This window comes from Cherax quadricarinatus, chromosome 43 (genome assembly GCF_038502225.1).
Source record: "Cherax quadricarinatus isolate ZL_2023a chromosome 43, ASM3850222v1, whole genome shotgun sequence".
NCBI lineage: Eukaryota > Metazoa > Arthropoda > Malacostraca > Decapoda > Parastacidae > Cherax > Cherax quadricarinatus.
The window spans coordinates 21,183,722-21,196,219 of NC_091334.1; the positions used below are offsets into that span (position 1 = coordinate 21,183,722).

The 12,498-nt window shown below is 44.8% G+C and overlaps 1 protein-coding gene across 5 annotated transcripts in view; it reads left to right on the forward strand.

The window, feature by feature from the left end:
• LOC128694312 (bcl-2-related ovarian killer protein) overlaps positions 1-12,498 on the forward strand; it is a 102,341-nt gene that overhangs the window by 40,963 nt on the left and 48,880 nt on the right. For all 5 annotated transcript variants that reach the window (XM_070093670.1, XM_053784399.2, XM_070093672.1 and 2 more), the window contains exon 7: positions 245-336. In XM_070093670.1, coding sequence (XP_069949771.1) covers positions 245-336 — 92 coding nt within the window. The remainder of the gene's footprint in view (positions 1-244; positions 337-12,498) is intronic.

The window sequence follows — 12,498 nt, forward strand, 5'->3', positions numbered from 1 at the left end:
TGAACTGTTTCAGGTACGTTTCCGTCAAGACATCACTTGAATGAACAACGTTGAATGTGCTTCCTCGGTTTTGCCACCCTTCGTAGGTGGGAGATGGCCGGCGTGTTAAAAAAAAAAATGCTACTTTTGCTACTAGTACTAGTTGCTATTACTACTATTGTTGCTATTACCTTTACTATGAGTAATAGTGTGTATTCTTGTAAGTAACATAGTGTTTGAGACTAATAATGTATAACGTGGTCAGGACACCCGGAGTACGTGGCTGGCGTCATCGATGTTGTGGGTCTGGTCACTGAGAGACACACAGCACCTTGGATAGCCTCGCAGGGAGGATGGGTCAGTACTCTACTAATTTAATTGCTTATTTTTAGTCAAATATTTATTTTTTTTAGATATAATTGAGCTAATGGACTCTCAGTTAACCTAGCTTAGTTTAAATTAAGCTAATGTAAGCTAACTTGGCTTGTGGAGGTGGACACTTTTGCTGTTTTTTCTGCAATAACCAGAGACTGGGTCTTTTGGTCAGCAGTAAGTCAGTGTTGGATTTTATTGGGTTATCTTAGCTGAAATCTGAATAGTGTTCATTTAATAAATCTTTCTTAATTGCTTACTTGCATAATTAGTAAAATATTAGAGAAAAGTGCGAATTGATTTTGACTTGTGTTGGTCCACCTCATCCAAGTCTTTTACCCCTCAACGCTGATAGTAACGAAACTTCCGAACGGCTTCAGACTTAACGAGCTGCATTATTTTAGGATATTCTTCACTCTGGAATAACAAGAGAATGCCTCTTCAGTTTGGCTTCAAACTTGGTGTTTCTCATTGGAAGGTATGAATTAATTTTTGGGCTTTTTATGTCCTTATTTACCAATTTTTATTGAAGGAATTTGGATATTAGTGTCCATGTGATAACTTGTCACTATGGAGTCTGATTCGCATTAAAAATATATGCCGCACTCTGCACTAATCTTTGCGCATGTTGAAGTAGAGGGGGCTGGGGTTGTGCAATACCAGGAATACCTTCGTGGGATCACACAGCGACCGAAATACAACTAGTGTGTCACGCTGCTTCTTTGTAGTGTATTCTGAATATAATAGCTTATTCTCTCTCTCTCTCTCTCTCTCTCTCTCTCTCTCTCTCTCTCTCTCTTCCAAGATCCAGTCAGTTAAAGTGACACCTGCTGGATGTCATCTGAGACATCAGCTGGCTATCATCTGGGGGGCCAGCTGGCTCGTGTACCGCTCTTTCATCTGCCTCTTTTCTCGTCATGCCTCCAGGCTAGTGAAGGGCTCTTGATCACAGAAAGTGCAGCTAGCCTACCCTTCCTCGGATCAAACCATTACCCGGCATTCCCCAGACCTTGAACCACCCTTATAATCTAGCCTCTCCCCATCAACATTAAAATAATAATAATAATAATGATCCTAGAAAGGTATCCCCGTATTGTATAACCCCAGTCCACTGTGCTGCAAAGTATGCGGTTGGAATAGTGCAGAGTGCGACATAAGTTGATGAGGGTAAATATTAGTGGTGAAGATCTAAAGGGAATTAGAAAGGGGCCTTCACAAGTCATCACATGGAAACTAATATCTACAGTAATTTCTTTTTATCACACTAGCCGTCTCCCACCGAGGCAGGGTGACCCGAAGAAGAAACACTTTCACCATCATTCACACTATCACTGTCTTGCCAGAGGCGCGCAGATACGACAGTTTAGGCGTCCCTCTAAACAACCAATATCCCAGACTCCTTTAAAGTGCAGGAATTGTACTTCCCACCTCCAGGACTCGAGTCCGGCTAACCTGTTTCCCTGAATCCATTTACAAAATATTACTCTGCTCACACTCGAACAGCTCGTCAAGTCCCAAAAACCATTAATTTCTATTCACTCCTATCTACCACGCTGACACATGCCTGCTGCATGTCCAAGCCCCTCGCACACAAAAACCTCCTTCAATAAAAAAGATTTAATTGGGACACAGACCAAATCTGTATGAACTTTTTAGGGAGAGCAAAGAAAGGGCAATAGACCAACATATTACGTTTGAAGCCGCTCTAAGGTTGCATTATCTAGTTAACAGCATAGACGGCTTGAAGGCAATCAGATGCGACACCCAGAAATTAGCCCACGAGAGGCAGTATTTCAATTTTCCAAATTTCTTCTATGCGAAAAAAGTACATTTTTGACTCTTCAAAACGAGTCAAAATCAGTTCAAGGTTTTCCCTTTAAGACTAATAAGGGTTTAAGTAATAAATTACGTAACTAAGTAAGTAAGGTTTATTTAATCTTGCATACAATATAAATATTGTTTTTACAAAGGGTTTTACAGCAGTCCGGTATTTATGCCAGGATAATCAAAGTCCAACTGTGACTTATTTATGCCAGGATAATCAAAGTCCAACTGTGGCTTATTTATGCCAGGATAATCAAAGTTCAACTGTGACTTATTTATGCCAGGATAATCAAAGTTCAACTGTGACTTATTTATGCCAGGATAATCAAAGTCCAACTGTGACTTATTTATGCCAGGATAATCAAAGTCCAACTGTGACTTATTTATGCCAGGATAATCAAAGTCCAACTGTGACTTATTTATGCCAGGATAATCAAAGTCCAACTGTGACTTATTTATGCCAGGATAATCAAAGTCCAACTGTGGCTTATTTATGCCAGGATAATCAAAGTCCAACTGTGACTTATTTATGCCAGGATAATCAAAGTCCAACTGTGACTTATTTATGCCAGGATAATCAAAGTCCAACTGTGACTTATTTATGCCAGGATAATCAAAGTCCAATTGTGGCTTATTTAAGCCAGGATAATCAAAGTACAATTGTGGCTTATTTAAGCCAGGATAATCAAAGTCCAACTGTGACTTATTTAAGCCAGGATAATATAAGTCCAACTGTGACTTATTTAAGCCAGGATAATCAAAGTCCAACTGTGGCTTATTTAAGCCAGGATAATCAAAGTCCAACTGTGACTTATTTAAGCCAGGATAATCAAAGTCCAACTGTGGCTTATTTAAGCCAGGATAATCAAAGTCCAACTGTGACTTATTTATGCCAGGATAATCAAAGTCCAACTGTGACTTATTTATGCCAGGATAATCAAAGTCCAATTGTGGCTTATTTAAGCCAGGATAATCAAAGTCCAACTGTGACTTATTTAAGCCAGGATAATCAAAGTCCAACTGTGACTTATTTAAGCCAGGATAATCAAAGTCCAACTGTGACTTATTTAAGCCAGGATAATCAAAGTCCAACTGTGACTTATTTAAGCCAGGATAATCAAAGTCCAACTGTGACTTATTTATGCCAGGATAATCAAAGTCCAACTGTGACTTATTTATGCCAGGATAATCAAAGTCCAACTGTGACTTATTTAAGCCAGGATAATCAAAGTCCAACTGTGACTTATTTAAGCCAGGATAAGACAATAAAGTCAAACACTATGACTTATTTCTGACCAGAAGAAACATTCTCCAGTTATTTCCCAGAATCCGTCAACATTTGTGCCTCCACATCCTAAACCCATCAACCCTGCCATCCATTCCCTACGATCCATCAACCCTGCCATCCATTCCCTACGATCCATCAACCCTGCCATCCATTCCCTACGATCCATCAACCCTGCCATCCATTCCCTACGATCCATCAACCCTGCCATCCTTTCCCTACGATCCATCAACCCTACCATCCATTCCCTACGATCCATCAACCCTGCCATCCATTCCCTACGATCCATCAACCCTGCCATCCATTCCCTACGATCCATCAACCCTGCCATCCATTCCCTACGATCCATCAACCCTGGCATCCATTCCCTACGATCCATCAACCCTGCCATCCATTCCCTACGATCCATCAACCCTGCCATCCATTCCGTACGATCCATCAACCCTGCCATCCATTCCCTACGATCCATCAACCCTGCCATCAATTCCCTACGATCCATCAACCCTGCCATCCATTCCCTACGATCCATCAACCCTGTCATCCATTCCCTACGATCCATCAACCCTACCATCCATTCCTTACGATCCATCAACCCTGCCATCCATTCCCTACGATCCATCAACCCTGCCATCCATTCCCTACGATCCATCAACCCTGCCATCTATTCCCTACGATCCATCAACCCTGCCATCCATTCCCTACGATCCATCAACCCTGCCATCCATTCCCTACGATCCATCAACCCTGCCATCCATTCCCTACGATCCATCAACCCTGCCATCCATTGCTTACGATCCATCAACCCTGCCATCCATTCCCTACGATCCATCAACCCTGCCATCCATTCCCTACGATCCATCAACCCTGCCATCCATTCCCTACGATCCATCAACCCTGCCATTCATTCCTTACGATCCATCAACCCTGCCATCCATTCCCTACGATCCATCAACCCTGCCATCCATTCCCTACGATCCATCAACCCTGCCATCCATTCCCTACGATCCATCAACCCTGCCATCCATTCCTTACGATCCATCAACCCTGCCATCCATTCCCTACGATCCATCAACCCTGCCATCCATTCCCTACGATCCATCAACCCTGCCATCCATTCCCTACGATCCATCAACCCTGCCATCCATTCCTTGCGATCCATCAACCCTGCCATCCATTCCCTACGATCCATCAACCCTGCCATCCATTCCCTACGATCCATCAACCCTGCCATCCATTCCCTACGATCCATCAACCCTGCCATCCATTCCCTACGATCCATCAACCCTGCCATCCATTCCATACGATCCATCAACCCTGCCTTCCATTCCCTACGATCCATCAACCCTGCCATCCATTCCCTACGATCCATCAACCCTGCCATCCATTCCCTACCATCCATCAACCCTGCCATCCATTCCCTACCATCCATCAACCCTGCCATCCATTCCTTACGATCCATCAACCCTGCCATCCATTCCCTACGATCCATCAACCCTGCCATCCATTCCCTACGATCCATCAACCCTGCCATCCATTCCCTACGATCCATCAACCCTGCCATCCATTCCCTACGATCCATCAACCCTGCCATCCATTCCCTACGATCCATCTACCCTGCCATCCATTCCCTACGATCCATCAACCCTGCCATCCATTCCTTACGATCCATCAACCCTGCCATCCATTCCCTACGATCCATCAACCCTGCCATCCATTCCCTACGATCCATCAACCCTGCCATCCATTCCCTACGATCCATCAACCCTGCCATCCATTCCCTACGATCCATCAACCCTGCCATCCATTCCTTACGATCCATCAACCCTGCCATCCATTCCCTACGATCCATCAACCCTGCCATCCATTCCCTACGATCCATCAACCCTGCCATCCATTCCCTACGATCCATCAACCCTGCCATCCATTCCCTACGATCCATCTACCCTGCCATCCATTCCCTACGATCCATCAACCCTGCCATCCATTCCTTACGATCCATCAACCCTGCCATCCATTCCCTACGATCCATCAACCCTGCCATCCATTCCTTACGATCCATCAACCCTGCCATCCATTCCCTACGATCCATCAACCCTGCCATCCATTCCATACGATCCATCAACCCTGCCATCCATTCCCTACGATCCATCAACCCTGCCATCCATTCCCTACGATCCATTAACCCTGCCATCCATTCCCTACGATCCATCAACCCTGCCATCCATTCATACCATCCATCAACCCTGCCATCCATTCCTTACGATCCATCAACCCTGCCATCCATTCCCTACGATCCATCAACCCTGCCATCCATTCCTTACGATCCATCAACCCTGCCATCCATTCCCTACGATCCATCAACCCTGCCATCCATTCCCTACGATCCATCAACCCTGCCATCCATTCCCTACGATCCATCAATCCTGCCATCCATTCCCTACGATCCATCAACCCTGCCATCCATTCCTTACGATCCATCAACCCTGCCATCCATTCCCTACGATCCATCAACCCTGCCATCCATTCCCTACGATCCATCAACCCTGCCATCCATTCCCTACGACCCATCAACCCTGCCATCCATTCCCTACGATCCATCAACCCTGCCATCCATTCCCTACGATCCATCAACCCTGCCATCCATTCCCTACGATCCATCAACGCTGCCATCCATTCCCTACGATCCATCAACCCTGCCATCCATTCCCTACGATCCATCAACCCTGCCATCCATTCCCTACGATCCATCAACCCTGCCATCCATTCCTTACGATCCATCAACCCTGCCATCCATTCCTTACGATCCATCAACCCTGCCATCCATTCCCTACGATCCATCAACCCTGCCATCCATTCCCTACGATCCATCAACCCTGCCATCCATTCCCTACGATCCATTAACCCTGCCATCCATTCCCTACGATCCATCAACCCTGCCATCCATTCCCTACGATCCATTAACCCTGCCATCCATTCCCTACGATCCATCAACCCTGCCATCCATTCCCTACGATCCATCAACCCTGCCATCCATTCCCTACGATCCATCAACCCTGCCATCCATTCCCTACGATCCATCAACCCTGCCATCCATTCCCTACGATCCATCAACCCTGCCATCCATTCCCTACGATCCATCAACCCTGCCATCCATTCCTTACGATCCATCAACCCTGCCATCCATTCCCTACGATCCATCAACCCTGCCATCCATTCCCTACGATCCATCAACTCTGCCATCCATTCCTTACAATCCATCAACCCTGCCATCCATTCCTTACGATCCATCAACCCTGCCATCCATTCCCTACGATCCATCACCCCTGCCATCCATTCCCTACGATCCATCAACCCTGCCATCCATTTCCTACGATCCATCAACCCTGCCATCCATTCCCTACGATCCATCAACCCTGCCATCCATTTCCTACGATCCATCAACCCTGCCATCCATTCCCTACGATCCATCAACCCTGCCATCCATTCCCTACGATCCATCAACCCTGCCATCCATTCCCTACGATCCATTAACCCTGCCATCCATTCCCTACGATCCATCTACCCTGCCATCCATTCCCTACGATCCATCAACCCTGCCATCCATTCCCTACGATCCATCAACCCTGCCATCCATTCCCTACGATCCATCTACCCTGCCATCCATTCCCTACGATCCATCAACCCTGTCATCCATTCCCTACGATCCATCAACCCTGTCATCCATTCCCTACGATCCATCAACCCTGCCATCCATTCCCTACGATCCATCAACCCTGCCATCCATTCCCTACGATCCATCAACCCTGCCATCCATTCCCTACGAGCCATCAACCCTGCCATCCATTCCTTACGATCCATCAACCCTGCCATCCATTCCCTACGATCCATCAACCCTGCCATCCATTCCCTACGATCCATCAACCCTGCCATCCATTCCCTACGATCCATCAACCCTGCCATCCATTCCCTACGATCCATCAACCCTGCCATCCATTCCCTACGATCCATCAACCGTTGAAGATTGGTGACCTTCACAATTATTATATTTTAACAAGAGAAAGGCGCTAAAACCGTAGGGTGTACAAACAGCACCTGTGGAATGGGAGTCATTCAAATCTATCCAAGAAAGGAGAAGGTAAGTCCAGTTCCTTGGATCAAGATCCCCTCACCAGCATCAAGGCAAAATAACGAAGTAATGTAAAATAATACCATACTGGTGACAGACCGGGCCGCGGGGGCGTTGACCCCCGAAACTCTCTCCAGGTAAACTTCAGGTAAAACTATTTCTAGATTACAAATGGATAAATTATCATCTAGATACTGTTACATTCTATGTATTAACCTGTGTAGCTAAGTCTATAAGAGGAGACTATCTTCACCTATAATAATAATAATAATAATAATAATAATTATTATTAATTACAAGTACATGTACAAGGTATACAGACCATAGCTCACATCAGTGACATACTAGTATATGGAAAGCCCCATGTTTATGCAGAGCATTTCGGACAAATTACGGCAGTTTTGTCCAAGGATGCAACCCACACCAGTCGATTAATTTCCAGGTACCCATGTTAGTGATGGGTGAACATAGACAACCGGTGTAAAGAAACACGTCCGATGTTTCTACCCTGGCTGGGAATCGAACCCAGACCCTCGCCGTGTGAAGCGAGAGCTTTAGCCACCAGTGGTGGGTTGTGCATCTATCACCACCTTGGCTTCCCCAGCTCTGAGTATCTCTCTTATGTAATTACTCTACGCCTCTACATTTATTCCAATCATCTCCTCAAACGCCCTCTGGTTCCTAATTAGCAATGCCACTCCGTAACCTCTTCTCTTTCATTTGTCCCTGCTCATTATTTGATATTTTTCTGGGAAAATCGCATTCGATATCACCTCTGTGAGCTTTGTCTCTGTTATTGCTGCAGTATCTGAGATGCTTCCACTATCTGCTTTTTGTTATCTCTTCTGCCTTAGTATGCATATACCATACTTTAAATTTCCTTTTTGTTATTGTGCTCGTGTTCTCAGGTTGATGTTCACCTTAAGGTTGAGGGCTAGGGCTGGTTGTGGGGGGTGGGGTGGATCTCCACTGGAAGGGGAGTAAACCATTGGTTGGGGTGAGGGAAGGATGGGGAGGGAGGGGAACGCAGTGAGGGGGGGTTGTGGTTGGATGGAGGTTAGTTGTGAGAAAAGATTATTAGCAATGATAGGAGTTAGCACTGGAGTGTAAGTGGGGAGGAGGAGGTGGGGGGGACGGGGCAGGGTATTGTTTTAAATTATTGTGTTTGAGTGGGAAGTGGGCATTGGGCTTCCAGGCTTTGTTTGGATCTGAGTTTTGTGTGTGTGTGTGTGTGTGTGTGTGTGTGTGTGTGTGTGTGTGTGTGTGTGTGTGTGTGTGTGTGAGACTGTGTGTGTGTGACTGTGTGTGTGTGACTGTGTGTGTGTGACTGTGTGTGTGTGACTGTGTGTGTGTGACTGTGTGTGTGTGACTGTGTGTGTGTGACTGTGTGTGTGTGACTGTGTGTGTGTGACTGTGTGTGTGTGACTGTGTGTGTGTGACTGTGTGTGTGTGACTGTGTGTGTGACTGTGTGTGTGTGACTGTTGTTTGTGTGACTGTGCGTGTGTGACTGTGCGTGTGTGACTGTGTGTGTGTGACTGTGTGTGTGTGACTGTGTGTGTGTGACTGTGTGTGTGTGACTGTGTGTGTGACTGTGTGTAAACTAGACACATTGGTCTCAGTGCCTGGTATTATTATATTTTTTTCAAAATTTCTTCCCACAATCTTATAAAATATATTTGTACCGTATATGGGACAAGCCATCATGGGAGATGGTAATTCCCAAGTGATAGTGACTCCAGCTCTGCTCCATCCAAACCTTTCAAGTTGTCCTAGCTGATGAACCTTTAATGGGATACTTGACGATAACCTTATTGACCTGTAGTCTGCCAGGTCAGGCTGACTCTACTGAAGTCTACGAGCTGACACTACTGAAATCTGCTAGCTCAGGCTGACACATTTCGACACCTTGTACGACTACCATCTATGGTGGAATATGACAGGAAAACACAGCTACTTGCATAGTGTAGCAGCACAGTGGTGATGTATCCGTTACATCCCAGCACCCACAACCCACCCACACTCGCTCACCACCCACCACCACCACCCAAGTGAAAGTTACCACTAACATTGGTGCTTACACTGGTTGTTTAACAATCTGTGTGACCTCGCTGTTGCTGTCATCTACCACGACCTCTCCTGACCTCTCTCCAGTGTTGTACTCTGGGTCGTCCCCCACCGAGGTATTGTTACAAAACGTAAGAGGAGTCACATTCACCATTACTCAGTCAGTTACTTTCTTGCCAGAAGTGTACTGGCAACACAGTGTGCAGATGACCTGAATGGCAACTTCCCCGCCCGTCTTGCATAGTTCAGGCGCTGTACTTCCCACCTCCAGGACTCAGGTCCGGCTAACCGGTTCCCCCGAATCCCTTCATAATTGTTACATTGCTCACACATGAAAGTCTAGTCATAAAAACTAAATTTGAATTAACACCCCTCACACAAGCCTGTTGGATGTCCAAGTCCCTAGCACTCAAGCCTCCTTCAACCCCCACCTTCCTCCATGGGATTTATACACTATTTGCTCCGCTTCTCCAAGACCCCAAACCACCACTCACTATCTCTTGAATTTTTTGTTTGAAGGGTCCCCAACCTGAGGCCCCGAGGGCCGCATGTGACCATTCTAGGAACCGGATGTGACCCTCACATGAAATTAGGAATTCACTTTTACGTAGGTTCCACACTGCACACTGTCAACAATTGCAAAATATTATTGTAATTCATAAAAATTACAATAAAATACAAAATGTGACCCATCCTTTAAATCTGGCTTTTCAAATTGGTCCTTTTGTATTAAAATGTTGAGAACTACTGCTCTACGTGATATATACACCACACACACTGCCCTCAAATATGACATTCCCACTGCCTCATTGCTGCAACGTTTAAAACCCATGCTTCACACCCATACAACAGTGTACCGCTATACTGCCATGGATAAAGTTCTGTCTCCACAGATGCCACAGTGCGTCACCCATCTTTTTCCCTTTGTTCTGTGGTTCACCTCATCTTGCATAGACCTGACCACTCAGAGCAGTCATCTGGTGACGTGAACCAGCTGTAGGTGACAGCTGTCAGCTGTTGAGGTGAACCAGCTGTAGGTGACAACTCTCAGCTGTTGAGGTGAACCAGCTGTAGGTGACAACTGTCAATTGGTCACTCGATTTCTCTGTGTAGATGTCGGGAGAATTGTGAATGTTAGTGAAGCTGTGTATGATGAATGACCTTCAGTGACCAGAGTGAAACTGATGTGAGCTAGCTCTCTCTCTCTCTCTCTCTCTCTCTCTCTCTCACACACACACACACACACACACACACACACACACACACACACATTTAGTGATCTGAGTTTGATTGTGAGGTTGAATGTTAACCTGAGTGATTGTGAGTGTAGCCTGAGGGGGAAACTTCGCCTTGATTGTAGGTTCTGTAAGTTATATAATAACAGTTTTAAATTTAGTTACTTTCTGTGTAGTAACTGAATGTCTCTTCTGATGATAAATAAGTCACAATGTTTGTTATCCTGGCTTAAATAAGTCAATGTTTGTGTTATCCTGTGTTAAATCTACATTCTGTAGATTTAACACAATTAACACATTTACTAAAAGTTAATTAATACATAATTAAACCTTAAATGCTGGTGTTAAAACTTACATAAATGGTTTACAGTGCCGACGAGATGAAGAATCAGACACACATGAAACATCTGGGTATCTTTATTGTAGACGTTTCGCCATCCAGTGGCGCTTTAGGGACCGACCACCTTAAATACCGTTTCTACAAGGTTGATGGACTGATATCATCTTTACTTCACTCCTACACCTGCTGCTTCTGTATTTGACTGAAGAAGCCTACTGTGTAGGCGAAACGTTTCATCAGTAAAAATACCCAACTGTTGCACATGTCTTAATCACTTGTGCAACAAGTGATTAACATTATATAATTTACTGATAAACATTAGAAAATTAGTAAAGCAAAAACGTCCCTTTGTACATCTGTTTTAAGATTCATTGATCAAATTTATACCTTCGAATGAGGCAGTGGTCTGCATCAGTAGTTATTCAAGCAGTTTAACCCACAGTTAACGTTTATTGGTCTGTAATTTTGAGAGTAAGGAGCTGTCTTCCTCTTTGTAAATGGCCATCACATTTGACATTTACATTTAACCGGTTCCATACTCGTTTGTGATAGTGTTAGTGTCTGGCTAATGAATGGTCTGGTAAGTTCCTTTTTAACTTGCTTTTATCAGGGTATACAGGAAATTCTAACACAATGGAGCGAGAAACTAATGTGAAGGACCTGGGAGTGATAATGTCAGAGGATTTCACCTTCACAGACCACAACAATGTATGTATCGCATCTGCTAGAAAAATGATAGGATGGATAGCGAGAACCTTCAAAACTAGGGACGCCAAACCTTGATAATAGTTCGTCAGGAGCTGGTGACTAAGAACAATGTCACTGGTGACTGATCTTTCGTTGACTTATTATTGTATATTGTTATGTAGTCAAACGTGCGTTAGCATTAAGTGAGACTATAATGACTGTGGGCGAGCTGCACTGGAGATATGAATGTAGTTGTGTTGCGCTATGATTACTCGTTACAATGATTGTTGGTTATAATGATAACTGGTTATAATGGAAGCTGGTTATAATGATAGCTGGTTATAATGATTGTTGATTATAATGGAAGGTGGTTATAATGATAGCTAGGAAGATTGCAAGTATTGAGCAACGAATGGTGACTGGTAAGCTGGTAACCCACATAGGTCATATGTCCGCTTACTAACTCGCCCCCCATGTCCTCAATACACACATTAACATAAAACACACACACACACACACACACACACACACACACACACACACACACACACACAGGAAGTATTTCTTCAGCCACAGAGTAGTCAG